Here is a 12976-nt window from a genome sequence, read left to right on the forward strand (position 1 = left end):
ATTGTCCCAGCGCTCTTCGCCACCCTCTGGCCCGATGGGACTATCCCTGGGTCCCCGCCATGCAGGCTCTTGGGGACCCGCGGCTTGGCCACGGTGCGGGCTGGCGCGGGGCTGCGGCCCGGCCCGGAGTAGTGGCCGCGGCGGCCAGGAGGGGGAGCCGCAGCGCGCGTGCTGCCGAGGGCCGGGGGCGGAGCGCGCGCGGCGCCGGGCCGACGCGCCTATGCAGCGGGGTGCGCGGCGCGGCGGGGAGGCGAGCGCGGCGGCGGTGGCAGAGCGCGGTGAGTGCCCGCTGGCCGCTCCCTTCCACTGCGCCCACCCGAGTGCGGTCCGGCTGCGGGGTAGAGGGGCGCGGAGGCGGCCCGGGGAGGTGACAACTGCCTGGACGAGGCGGCTCCGGTGGGGCCCTGGTCGGCGGATGCGCGGATCCGCTGCCGCTCGGGTGTGGGAGGCCGTGCTCGGCCCCGGGCGGTGGCGGACGCGCTCCCTGCGCACATGTGTCCCCGCGAGGTAGGAGCGTGGGGTCGAAGCCCAGAAAGCAGATGCCAGGCCGTGTGTGTGTGTGTGTGTGTGTGTGTGTCTCGGAGGGGGCACACGTGGGACCCCGCCGGACGTGTGTGGACACGTGCGTGGCTTGAGTCGCCATCGCCTGGCGGAGGACAGCGTGGCCCTCTGGGACCACGTCTGGACCTCGTCCAACAGGACAGGGCTGAGCCCGCCTCCGAGGGGAGCCCGGGGCCCCCACCCGTCCTGCCTCCTTTGTCTACTGAGTTGGGGCCTCTAATCCGGCAGGACAGAAAGCACCTCCCCAGGGGAAAGGGACTGGGGGAGGTGGAATGGGGAGGAGTGGCCGGTCCCAGACTCTGAGCCTCACCTCCATCGCGTTTCTTGGGGGTGGATGAGCAAAGCGTCTTCATTTGTGTGAGATTTTGCCTGGGGGTCTGGAAGAAGCATCGTCCAGTAGGTGCTCTCTGTTCACAGCCTGACAGGCCCAAGGGTTACCTGGCTATGGAAGCAGAGGGTGGACAGTGAAGGTTGCCAACCCTGGGCTTCGGTCCTGGCTGGGGCTGCCCGGTTTCTATGGCAACATGGGGTGCAAGGGAGGGCTCTCTACAGCTGTCTCATAAGCAAGGGGTGGAAACCACGGAGTGAGGACAGAAAACGGGGTACTCAGGGTCCAGAGGACATCTCCCCCGTCCTCCCCAGGCAGACCCCCTCACTCTCACTGTTCCTGGTCGGGCCTCCCCCCCTCCAGCCTGCAGTTTGTGACACCGGCCCTAGGGCTGACTCTTTTCTCAGGCCTGCCTCTCTTCCTGGGACAACTGTTCCCTTTCCTATCTTAGGTGGTCTGACTTCCAGGACCCCTGTCATCTAGGTGTCCCTAACCCCAGACAGAAGGTGGGGTCTGGTGACGCTAGGGGAGTCAGTGTTTGTTCAGTCCCCTGAGGGCAGGGCGAGACCTAGGAGACCAGAGTCGGGATGTAGCCTCTGCCCCTAAGGGTCTTGGGCAGCAGAGAGAGCTGACTGTGGCCAGTCTGTACCAGGAGGGTGGGGTGGGAGAGGTGGGGAGGGAGGTCAGGTTGAAGCTCAGAGGTCAGACTACTATGCAGGCTGCTGCACAGATAAGCAGGTCCCTGACACAGGGTGTGTGTGTGGGGTGGTGGGGGCTTAGGGCAGAGGGCTCAGGGAGTGCCGGTTCGCATGATCTCTGGACCTGCCAGGTGAGCAGGCCTGTGGGTGGCAGCCAGTGGCCCCTGACAGCCAGCCACCCCTTCCCTGTCCTTTCCAGTGGACAGGAGTGTCTTCCTCTGAAACCCAGCACCAGGTTTCCCTGAAATGTACCTTCCCCCAAAGGACACTCGAGTCCCACAGACAGCTATGAGCCCTGACCCATCTCCACCCCATGGCTCCCATTCCCCAGCAGAGCCCCATGGGGGCTTGAGCACAGAAAGGCCCGTCCTCAGGGGTCCAGGGCCCTATACAGGTAGCCTGCAAGCTGCAGAACCCATGGGGCAGCCGGGGCGGCTGGCCTGGCTTGGCTGGATCAGTGTGAGTTGGACTCGCTGCCCTGTGGGCTGTGGGGGCTCTGAGGCTGAGCCGTGCCTCCCAGAAGCTGTCACACCCCTTCTCATCCCTTCTCCCACAGCTGTAGGGAACCCAAAGTGAAAGAGAAAGTCGTCCCCTCCCAGGCCCGCCCCACCCCGCCCGGAGGCCAATCCCCGCAGCCAATCCCCGTGGCTAATCCCCGTGGCTGCACCTCCCTCAGCGCTAGGTCTCTGTGAGCTTAGCCGGCAGGCTGTGGTCTCAGAGGAGCGAGATCTGTGCACCTCGGGTGAGCGGACCAGAGGCAGCAGGGATGGTGGGGTCTAGTGGGGGTGGGCAGCCGGGGAGAGGGCGTGAGGCCTGGCCTGGGAAAGCTGAGGTGAAGGTCATCAGTCCTCAGAGGGATCGCATTTGTAAGCCAGCTGGGTGACCCTGCGTGGCGGTGCTGCTGGCTAACCGGTGACAGCTGGCCTCGGGGGGCCGGGCGGCGGGAGGCCCCCACAACTCAGTTTTGATGGCTGTGCCTCCCATGGGAAGCCCCAGGGCGGGCTCTGGCTCCCTAGCCCTGCCCCTAGTGAGAGGGACTCCTCCTGCGGCCCTAGAGTAGATGAGGGGACCAACTACAGGGAGCCTCAGAAGGTCAGCTGACCCGCCCCTGTGCCCCCACACACCCCTGAGGCTTGCAGAGGTCCTGGTCACAGGTCCTTGTGTGTGTGTCTGTCTGGGAATGAAATTCCTGGGAGGGGTGGAGAGGGCGGTGGAGGCGGGGCAGGGCTGAGTGTGGGTGAGAAAGGTGCTTGTCCGAGGGAAGGGGATGTCTGGGGGTCCAGCGAGGGAAGGGGATGTCCGGGGGTCCGTGGAGTTGCTAAGGGAGTGGGGGCTGCACCTGAGGTGGCAGCGTTTCCCTGGGCAGCTGTGAGCTGAGCCCAGGTAGGGGTTCCTGGGGCGCCAGGAAGGAGCCCGTGAGGAGACTCCAACCGCTTCCTGAAGAGGCCCGCCCAGCTGCCTCTGCCCAAGGTTGGGGCGGAGCTGCAGCCCAGTCCAGGGTCCAGGAGCCCCAGCTGGCAAATTGGCCCCTTCCTGCCAACCCCTGCCCCTGCCGCTGTCTCCTCTCCAGGTGCCTGGCCCTTTAAAGGCTGTGCTCCCTGTGCACGTGAGTGTGAGCGTGAGCAGGTGCTGGGAAGACGCCGCCACTGCCACCGGTGGGGGTGGGGGACCTTGAGGGGAAACCGGGTGGCTGGCACCTCCCCCTGGCCGCACCCCCAGGTCACATTGGTGTCTTGCCGGTGGTGGGGGAGGAGCCTGTTCCCTGCTGTGCCTCTGAGTGGTCCATCCCACCCCCACTGATTCCAGTGCCCTCTTTCCAGGACTGAAACAGTGGTTTTAAAATTCCCCAGCAAGTGGAGGACCATCCCTCCTCACTCCATCCCACCCACCCACCTGCCGCTTCTGAGTGACTCACTTAAATGGCTGATAAGCAGATCAGGTCAGAATGCAGCCCTGCCTTGTGGGGTGGCCCCACCCTCCCCAGCCCCCTGCCCTATGGCCCATAGGTCCTGACACTCCCTCTGCCCACAGTCTGCCAGCCAAACTCATCAATGGCGGCATTGCCGGGCTGATTGGGGTCACCTGCGTGTTCCCCATCGACCTGGCCAAGACAAGGCTGCAGAACCAGCAGAATGGTCAGCGCATGTACACCAGCATGTGAGTGTCTGGTGGGCCGTGGGCATGGGGGCAGGGTGAGGCTCCGGCTCCTGGGTTCCGCCATCCTGTTTAACAAAGGGGGAAACCGAGGGCAGGGCAGGCCTGGGGGAACACCTTCCTGGGACAGGGCTCACCCCATCCCTTGGCTGCAGGTCTGACTGCCTCATCAAGACTATCCGCTCAGAGGGCTACTTCGGCATGTATCGTGGTGAGGCTCGGGATGGGCAGGCCTGGGGAGCACACTCCCGCAGCCTCAAGGGGGCCGCCCTAGTGGCTGGGAGGCAGGTGGGAAGGCAGGGGGCAGCAGGCCTGGGCTTGGGGTGTAAGGGTGGACATGTCCCATGGGGGCTGGTTGAACCTGCATTGGGGGCCATCAGCCCGGCCCTGAGTGCTGGGGTGGGATCTCTGGGGAGTGGCCGTTCTCAGCACCCCAGTCTTCCCAGATATCCCCCCCATCCCTGACTTACTACCAGCTCCCAGCATGGCAGGACACTGTGTCATCTACGGTGCTCGCAGCCCCCGCCCCTGACTTCTGGGACAGGCAGGACCCTGTCTGCTGGGAGACCGGGATGGAGGGCAGGAGGGGAGCATTACTGCAAAGCAGCTTAAACAGTCCCCAAGCCTGGATTTGCCCAGATGCTGTGCAGCCCTGAGCCCTTCCTACCGAGGGGGATTTGCCATTGCCTCACCGGCCCCCACCCACCAAGCTAGACACAGCCATGTACACCTGTCCTCTACCCAGTGCCCTGGTACTGCGAGCCCCTTCTGTCTCCCAGAGGAGGTGTTCCCCAGGGAGGCCCACCCGGCTGCAGCGGGAGGACCATGGGGGAGGGCAAGCAGTGCCTGGAGAAGGAGGCGCTGCCCTATCCCGCCTGGTTCCCGCCCCCGCCTGGCACAAATGTGGGTGAGAGGGCAGGAGGAGGCAGCCAAGGAGTGACGGGTAGAACTCTGCCAGCCAGCTGGGAGGCCAGTGTGCTGGCTGAGAGCCTCCCGCCTGGACCACTGATCTGCCTGTGCCCCCCCACCACGTACCCCACAGGAGCTGCAGTGAACCTGACACTCGTCACTCCTGAGAAGGCCATCAAACTGGCAGCTAACGACTTCTTTCGATATCAGCTCTCCAAGGATGGGTGAGGGGCTTGGCCCTGCCAGGAGGGCTGCCTCCCGGGAGCCAAGGTCATAAGGGGGAGGGTTCTGTGCCTCCCAACCAACCGAGGACGAGGGCTCTACCCTGCCATCCCTCACCTTGACCTTGCAGGGCCTCCCTCTGCTGCTGCTCCTCTGTCCTCCCTGCCCCCTGCTTTGGGAGGAGTGAGGCAGATGGTGAGTCAGTGCTGCTCAGGCCCCAGTGGTCCTTGGCCCCCAGTCACGGCCTGCCTCCCCTGCAGGCTGGAATTTGGGGGCACTGACCAGCTTTCCTGGGTCACCAGAGGGTGGGGCTGAAAGTGTAGCCCTTAGGGCACTGGAGACCCCCAGCTTCTCCATTTCTCTCTGCTTGAGAATGGTCCCGCCACCCTTCCCAGGCCCTGCCGTGGGGCCATCTGTCTGTTGGGCTCGGTGCCCGTAGCTGGAGGGCCTCGAGGGGTGTGTCAGGCTGGGGGTACTGTGCCCATAGGGCTGCGTCTGCCTCCACTGCCCCTGGTGGGCGCAGCGGGCAGCTCTGGGCGGAAGGGCTGCGGCTTTTCACCGTGGCCCCCATCCGCTCCGCTGCAGGCAGAAGCTGACCCTGTACAGGGAGATGCTGGCAGGCTGCGGGGCTGGTACTTGCCAGGTCATCGTGACCACCCCCATGGAGATGCTTAAGATCCAGCTTCAGGACGCAGGCCGCATCGGTGAGGCTGTGGGGAGCAGTGGGGCACCCCGTCCCCTGCCCCCATTTCGCACTTGGAGGAAGACAAACAGGCCTGTCCCCTTTCTCCCCAGCTGCCCAGAAAAAGATACTGGCTGCCCAGGCCCAGCTCTCAACCCAGGGGGGTGCCCAGCCCTCTGCAGAGGCTCCGAGCATCACTCGGCCCACAGCCACCCAGCTGACCCGGGACCTGCTCCGCAGCCGTGGCGTTGCTGGCCTCTACAAGGGACTGGGGGCCACACTGCTCAGGTGGGAGGGCCAGGGAGGCCTGGAGGAGGGAGGAGGGAGGAGGGAGGAGGGAGGCCCTCCCCACACCTCCTGGTCACCACCGCCTCCCCCACAGGGACGTCCCCTTCTCCATCGTGTACTTCCCCCTCTTTGCCAACTTGAACCAGCTGGGCCAGCCGGCGTCCGGGGAGAAGTCTCCCTTCTACGTGTCCTTCCTGGCCGGCTGTGTGGCCGGGAGTACGGCCGCTGTGGCTGTCAACCCCTGTGATGGTCAGTGCCTGGGCTTGGGTCCCAGGCTGGGGGCGGGGTGCTTAGGGGGTGGGGTTGGAGGTGAGTGAACCCCCATGCTGGCTGACACACGCCCCCCTGCAGTGGTGAAGACGAGGCTGCAGTCGCTCCAGCGTGGGGTCAACGAGGACACCTACTCTGGGTTCCTGGACTGTGCCAGGTGGGTGAGGCCTGCCAGAGCAGGTAGGGGCCATGGGACCCAGCACAGCTCTAATCCCCTTTCCCCACAGGAAAATCCTGCGGCACGAGGGCCCCTCGGCCTTCTTGAAGGGTGCTTACTGCCGTGCGCTGGTCATCGCCCCCCTGTTTGGCATCGCCCAGGTGGTCTACTTCCTGGGCATCGCAGAGGCCCTGCTGGGGCTGCAGCACCCCCAGCCCTGAGCCCAGGCCACCCCGCGCCCACACCAAGCGGGACCAGAGTGGGGCTGGGGCCAGGTGGCCTGCCCAGGACTGAGCAAGGGAAGTCTCTCCCACCCCTCCCCACGTGGAAGGGGTGCAGGGTCCACACACAAACCCCGAGGGGTCCTGCTTGCACAACCACTGGGATCAACGTCTTATTTATGTAGAAACCGCAGAAATCTTTACATTCCTGGAGCCAGCCCTGCCCCAGCTCCCACCCGGCCTGAACACCCCCGGATCAGAGCTGGTCTCTGGGCTGGAGGCCTCCAGGCGTGGGCTGGGCAAGCTGGACCCTACCCTCCAGGCTACCAGCCCGTCCCCGAGGCGTGGCCCCTCATCCACAAAGGGGACGCTGCACAAACCTATTTATTAACTTGCCGAGCACAAGTGGCTCTGCCCAGCCCTCCATCCGTCAGTCCAGACCTCCTCTGCTGCTGTTCTCACCTCCGCCAGCCTTGCAGGAGGATTGGGGTCTCCTGCCCCCCATATTGAGCCAGGAATCCCAAGTTGGGGGCTCACACTGAGTACTGACTCCCAGGGAACCCCCTCCCCAATGTGGGACCCAGCACCGATCCTGTTGGGCCCCTGTGCCCCACCCCAGGCTGGAGGCGCAGAGCACATGAGGTCTGTGTGTGCGTGTGAATACTGTAAGGAGCCGGCTCCCGACTGCGGCTGTGGGGGCCGCTGCCCTTCCCACCTGGTCAGCGCTGTGTGTGCTGTGTGTGCCCTCGGCTCCCCGCTGACCTCGTCCAGGAATTTAGTGCTCCAGCCTAGCCCCTCTTGCTGCACCTTCAGTTGACCCCTCTCTGAGACCCGCACCCCAGGTGCGGGATTGGCCAGGGGTAAGGGCATACACGGAGACCAGTATGGGGGCACCCACTCTGCTTGTGGGGGTGGGGGGGCCAGGAGCTGCGCCTTCAGGGCCCACTCCGCTCTCCAAGCCTCTACATAAGGCCCTTGACCACATCGCACCTCTCTGTGCTCCTGGCTCCCAGACTCATCCACGTTGTGAATTGAGGCAGGCACTCCCCCACGTGATCATGTTGGTGATTGGTCCTTACGTGCTGGTGCTGTGTCCCCCCACCCAGGCCCTCTGGAGGAGGCCCCTTCCCAGTGACACTACCTGGGGCTCAGTCCTGGCCCCCAGTTCACCGTTGCTCCCATCACATCTGTACCTTGGAAGCTGAGGCTGCTGCTTACAGATTTATATTTTTTTTCTTTTGAGGAGTTTTAAGAAGTGATTTTTTGTGTCTTGTCATGTAAGAAGATAAATAAATATTCTAAGTAGACGCGTCCTCGCTCAAACTCTGTTAGGGGCTGGGGGGAAGGCAGCCCCCCTTGTAACTGGCTCCTCTCCTGGAGGCCTGGGTCCACCGAGGGGCACATTGGCCTGGCAGGGGTCCTGGGAGGGATCGCCTCCTGATTCCCGCGCAGTCTGCCTGCGTTGGGGTTGCAGGAAGGAAAGCCTGAGTTCCTCACCTCCTTGACGCTAAACCATCCTTGGGATTAAAAAGCGGAGCTGGGTTTGCGGGCCCCAGAGTTCCCAGTCATTCCGGGGCGCTGCGGCGCCAGAGGGAGAGGGAGGGCGAGGGCGGAGCCAGCGCTGGTGCGTCCCGCCCCCAACTTACTGCGCCGGGAGCACGGCATTGTGGGAAACTCCCAGTCCTTGCATCCGCAGCCGCCGCCCGCCGCCTGTCGTGGCCCCAGGAAGAGCGCGCAGCGCGGAGGTGGGAGAGCCCGGAGCATCAGCGTAAGGCGGCAGGGGGCTCCGCGGCCTGGGGCCAGGGCGGGATGGGGGCGCAGGGGCCCGCGGGGCGAAGCGGCCGTTCCCAGCCTTAAAGGTCATCACTCTCCCAGGCACAGCAGCCCGGGGAGGGGGAGGGGGCAACCGGGTAACATCAGTGTGAGCTAAAAACACCCGAGGGTAGGTCGGGGGAGGCAGACCACCTGCCCCTTGTAGACTTGACTCTCAGCAGCTGGATGCCCCTCCAGAACGGCAGGGGGTGAGGGGCTGCTGAGGCTCCCTGGGATACCCCCATCATGCTGTGACCTTCAGGTAACCTTCGGTGTGGTTAGTGTGCCTGGCCAGGGTGAGCAACCGGGGCTGTCATGGCCCCCGCTCCCTGGAGGTAGGGGTGGGGGTTTCTCACCCTCTCAAGCGAGAGGCAGACAGGTGGTGTCTAGGTCTGCAGGGAGGGATCACCCAGTCCACACACCCCGCCGCCCTGGACATTAAGGATCCCAGCCAGGCCTTCCCTACAGCCCAGACCCCCATCCTCTGCCTGGCCCACATGCTGAGGCTGATTGACAGGGCACATGCCCACCCCAGGCTAATCCCCTCTGCCCCCTGAGGCAGGTGCAGCCTCCAGCTTAGGAAGGACGCCCTGTCCTTGAGCTGGAGTAGGTGAGGCCAGTGCTGGGAGTGGGCGCCAGGAGCTGGGCAGGGGCAGATGGCCTGCCGGGAAGCACGGGCCTGTCTCTGCTCTCCTGGCTTCTCCAGCCTCCTGGGAGATGCCTCAGGTTTGTCGAATCCAGGTCCTGGTGGCCTTGGGCCCACTCCTCACCTGCCAGCACCAGAGAGCCCAGGCCCAGGTTCCCACCCACCCTGCCCTGACCCCCCTCCACTTGGACCCAGTCCCCCTTCTGAGAAGGATACACGGTTGGATCTGCCCAGGCCCACCCTGGCCACTGTCCCTCTCCCCTGACAGCATACCTTCCTCAGGGCTGGGTAGGCTCTCACTCCCCTGTCCGGGACCCCTGCCTGGGCCAGTGTGATGGACATAGCACATGTGTGGGCAAGACCATTCTACAGACAGGAAACTGTGGCCTCTAGCTAGTCTCACCCCCCATATCCCCAGCCCATGTGGGCCCCGCCTATGTGGTTGGAGAGGTTTCTCAGGGAGTGGTTAAGGATGGGTGGAGGCCAGGCCCTGGAAGAGGAGATTCTGAACCTGGGCTCCTGGTGGTGGGGGGGGGTTGTCCAGAGAACTGGGCGGTGCCTCTACAGGGACAAGGTGGTGGGGGCTGGACAGAAGGGCCTCACTGTATCTCCCTCCAGGCCCATGTAATGCCCAGAGGTGAACTGTCCTGAGCAGCTGTGGTCCAGCCACTCGCCTGTGCACACAAGCCCCACACAGCACCGCAGCCATGGAGTCCAGAGGGAAGTCAGCCAGCAGCCCCAAGCCTGACACCAAGGTGGCCCAGGCCGGTGCTGAAGTCAGAGGCCCCCCGGCTGCAGATGGGAAAGCCCCCTCGGCAAAGCCTGGGAAGAAGGAGGCCCAAGTGGAGAAGCAGGAGCCCCCTGCGGCCCCCACCCCACCACCTGCCAAGAAGACTCCAGCCAAGGCAGATCCTGCTCTTCTCAACAACCATAGCAACCTGAAGCCGGCCCCCACGGCCCCCGCAGCCCCCAGCAACCCCAATGCATCCCCGGAGCCCAAGGGCCCTGGAGATGGGGCTGAGGAGGACGAGGCCCCCAATGGGGGGCCAGGGGGCCGAGGTCCCTGCCCCTTCGAGAACTTAACGCCCCTGCTGGTGGCTGGGGGGGTGGCTATGGCAGCTGCGGCCCTGATTCTCGGTGTGATCTTCCTGGCCCGGAAAAAATGATGGCTGGTACCCAGCTGGGGACCCAGCCAGTCCCTGTACAGACTAGGGAGTCTAGTGCATGCTGAATTCACACACAGCTATCTACCCACACATACACAAATAACATATATATAGACATGCCCCCATGTCCACACAGACGGAGAGATGGGCAGGCCCCTCCCAGCCTCCTGGGCAGACGGGGCAGAGGGCTCAGGGCCAAGGCATCTGAGGGCAGCGGAAGGGGTGGGCCCTGAATGTGGCCACCTACCTGTGGGCACGCTCACTGTGCCAGCCTGTCCCAAGGGGCCCCAGTGGTCCTGAGGGCTTCCTAGCAGCAGCTTCCTAACGAGCCCCCAGGGCAGGAGGGAGCCCCCAAGGCTGGCAGGGGTCGGGGATGGGACCTGACCTGGCCCAGCCCTGTGTGGGCCATTAAAGGGTGTCGCTGTCTCACTCTCCCCTCTTCTGCTCTTTGCTTGCAGCTGGAGGGAGGGGGCGGTGTCTGTCTGCGTGAGCCACGGCAGTGGGGCTGCCAAGAGGCAGGCGGTCCCATTGGCAGAGCTTCCACAACACCTCTGCCTGTCGCCTGCTCCCTAGCAGGGTAGGTAGAGAACCCAAAGACCAGTCTTTGGAGAGGCTCCCACAGTTCACCTTCTAGCTTGTGGCCGAGGGGAGCTCCTGAGCCTGGGGCCACCGCACCTCCTGCCCTGAGCCTCCTCCCCATCCTGTGGCAATTGTCCTGGAAGCAGCTGAGAGCCTGGCAGGGAGGGGGTGGAGTAGCGTCTGCCTAGGCCCCACACAGGCCCCTCCTGCCTCACCCAGCGTCTTTTGAGTCTAACAAGCGTATAAATGCAATAACACAGGTAGAGTAGAAGCGCTTGGTGGGTGACCGGCGCCCACACCCACTCCGCATTGTGCCTGCAGGGAGACAGTGCAGTGCGGCTCCTCCTTATCGCATCTGGTCCCAGCTTGGCCCAGGCTCTGGAGGGTGGCGGTTGGCACTGTGGGAACCCGAGGTGCCCTTGCCTGGCCCGCTGGCCACTGGAACCCTGGGCTGGAGTGGAGGCTGAGGCTACAATAAACTACTGTCTAAAGGCTGGGCTGGCGTCCTCACCTGCATGTGGCCGGGAGAGGCAGGGCCCCCTCCTGTCGGGGTGTGGGGGTCACATTTCCAGAGAAAGGTGCTTCTCCCTGGTCCTCCCAGTCACCTCCTTGGTCCTGGTGGGCTCTGTCCACAGCTCTTCCTGGGCCCTGCTGTCCCAGACAGGCACAGCCCGGCCTCCCTGCCCACCGTGACCCTAGATGGGCACCCAGGGGCTGCAGGGTACCCCCAGGCCCGGGCTGCTAGCAAGGGTGTGCGGTGGGGAAGGAGGATCTCGCTCCTCGGGCTGGGCTCTGGCCAGGGGAAGAGCAGCCCTTTCTCCACCCCTCTTTACAGAGAGTCCCCATCCTTGGAAGGAGGCTCAGAGGAGGCTGCGGGGGTGGGGGATTTTCTCCTCTCATCACCTCCCACCTACAGCTTCCTGAGCTCACTCTGGCCTGGTGTCCAACTGGCCAGGTCTCCCTGTGACCCCAGCTGTGGGTGGGGCTGTCGGGGCATGGGCTGGGGAGCAAGACCCAGCTGGGCCCCAGAAGCACTCCTGGGGGCTTTGTCACCCTGGGCCCCTGCCCCCCTCCTCCAGCCTTTGAGCTGGTCCTCCCTGCACCACCCTCCTAGAGCAGTACACCCTGTCAGTGCACCCACATGTCAGGCCCAGGTAAGTCCCAAGAGCTTCCAAAACAGGCCTGACACCCCACGTGGGCCCACTGTTCCTGCTGCCACAAGCCACTGGGCCTGAGGCTGACCACCCAGGAGGGGCACACAGTGCCCACCCCTCCAGTTTGCAGCCCACCCACCCCGCGCACAGGTGCCAGGAGACAGTCACTTGCCACACTCCTGCAGTCGGGTCCCCTTTCCCAGGCTCTTCATTCTGTGGCTTGTGCCTTAGAAACAAACCAACAAAAACACCCTTCTGACACTTTAGGGGATTTGGGGAGGGAGCAAAGGTCTGTGAGGCTGGGCTCTGTCGTTGACCATAGGAAGTCCGGTCAGGCCTTCGGACGCGGTGCTGTTACACCCACAAGGCCACCTGCTTTCATTTATTCATTCCCCACTGAGGGATGTGGAGGTTGTTTCCAACTTTTTGCAACTTTAGACCAAGTGGTAATGCAAGTCTTGTAACACGTTTTGTGCCCTGGGTCTCAGGTGTGTGTGCACACCTTTCTTTTTATTGTGGTAAAATATACAGAACAAGGAACGTACCATTTTATTTTAAACTTTTAAGTGCACAACTCAGTGGCATTAAGTACATTCACACTGTTGGACGACCATCACCTCCATCCATCTTCATTTTACAAAATGGAAACTGCCCCCAACTCCCGGTGCCCCTCCCCCAGTCCCTGGCACCTGCCCTCCTACTTCCTGTCTAGGAATCTGACTACTCTGGGGGCTTCATGTAAGGGGGTTCACCCAGGATATGTGCTTCTGTAACGGGCTCATTTCACTCAGCACAATGTCCTTCGGGTCCGTCTACCTTGTAGTGGGTGTCACAGTCCCTATTTGTTAAGGCTGAGTGACATTCCACTGCGTGGAGGGACCATGTTTTGTGCACCTGTTGCTCCAGCCATGGACCCTTGGCCGCTTCCACCTTTTCAACGCTGTGACTGCTGCTGCTGTGGCCGTAGGGGCATGTGGTGTTCACGACCTGCTTTAGCCCTCTCGGATACACGCCTGCAGTGGGATTGCTGGCCATGCAGTGTGCTGCCCGCGTCGTGCCCGGGGCTCGGCTCCGGGAGTATGGCTCCCTCGCGATGTCTGCATGGGTCGGCAGCCCCTCTCCCGGGTCT

The 12976-nt window shown here is 63.7% G+C and overlaps 2 protein-coding genes across 9 annotated transcripts; both read left to right on the forward strand.

Moving 5' to 3' along the window:
* The first annotated feature begins 157 nt into the window (after positions 1-157).
* On the forward strand, positions 158-7797 carry SLC25A22 (solute carrier family 25 member 22). 7 transcript variants are annotated; one of them, XM_074336972.1, is made up of 11 exons: positions 285-507; positions 3158-3193; positions 3408-3526; positions 3619-3744; positions 3897-3952; positions 4784-4874; positions 5458-5576; positions 5668-5842; positions 5937-6091; positions 6194-6269; positions 6340-7797. In XM_074336972.1, exons 3-11 carry the CDS (start codon positions 3507-3509, stop codon positions 6488-6490), a joined length of 969 nt encoding a protein of 322 aa, XP_074193073.1. In that variant the 5' UTR covers positions 285-507; positions 3158-3193; positions 3408-3506; the 3' UTR covers positions 6491-7797. The 7 variants fall into 7 exon arrangements, with proteins under 7 accessions (XP_019570349.1, XP_019570348.1, XP_074193073.1 ...); XM_019714793.2 differs by lacking the exon at positions 285-507 and adding an exon at positions 2233-2329; XM_074336974.1 differs by lacking the exon at positions 285-507 and adding an exon at positions 2268-2329 and having other exon boundaries at positions 3158-3306.
* Positions 7798-8112: 315 nt separating this feature from the next.
* CEND1 (cell cycle exit and neuronal differentiation 1) lies at positions 8113-11187 on the forward strand. Of its 2 annotated transcripts, none has more exons than XM_019714806.2 (2): positions 8113-8258; positions 9567-11187. In XM_019714806.2, the coding sequence occupies exon 2, from the start codon at positions 9656-9658 to the stop codon at positions 10112-10114; it is 459 nt and encodes a 152-aa protein (XP_019570365.2). In that variant the 5' UTR covers positions 8113-8258; positions 9567-9655; the 3' UTR covers positions 10115-11187. The 2 variants fall into 2 exon arrangements, with proteins under 2 accessions (XP_019570365.2, XP_019570366.2); XM_019714807.2 differs by having other exon boundaries at positions 8131-8235.
* The last annotated feature ends 1789 nt before the right edge of the window (positions 11188-12976 follow it).

Source organism: Rhinolophus sinicus, linkage group LG06 (assembly GCF_036562045.2).
Source record: "Rhinolophus sinicus isolate RSC01 linkage group LG06, ASM3656204v1, whole genome shotgun sequence".
Lineage (NCBI taxonomy): Eukaryota > Metazoa > Chordata > Mammalia > Chiroptera > Rhinolophidae > Rhinolophus > Rhinolophus sinicus.

Excerpts from the sequence above, each read along its gene's own strand:
- SLC25A22 (XM_019714790.2), top strand. The coding sequence starts at position 3,507 with ATGGCTGATAAGCAGATCAG. Across the intron at positions 3,527-3,618 it reads ATGGCTGATAAGCAGATCAG|TCTGCCAGCCAAACTCATCA; the intron begins GTCAGAATGCAG and ends CTCTGCCCACAG. Across the intron at positions 5,577-5,667 it reads TCAGGACGCAGGCCGCATCG|CTGCCCAGAAAAAGATACTG; the intron begins GTGAGGCTGTGG and ends CTTTCTCCCCAG.
- CEND1 (XM_019714806.2), top strand. The coding sequence starts at position 9,656 with ATGGAGTCCAGAGGGAAGTCAGCCAGCAGCCCCAAGCCTGACACCAAG.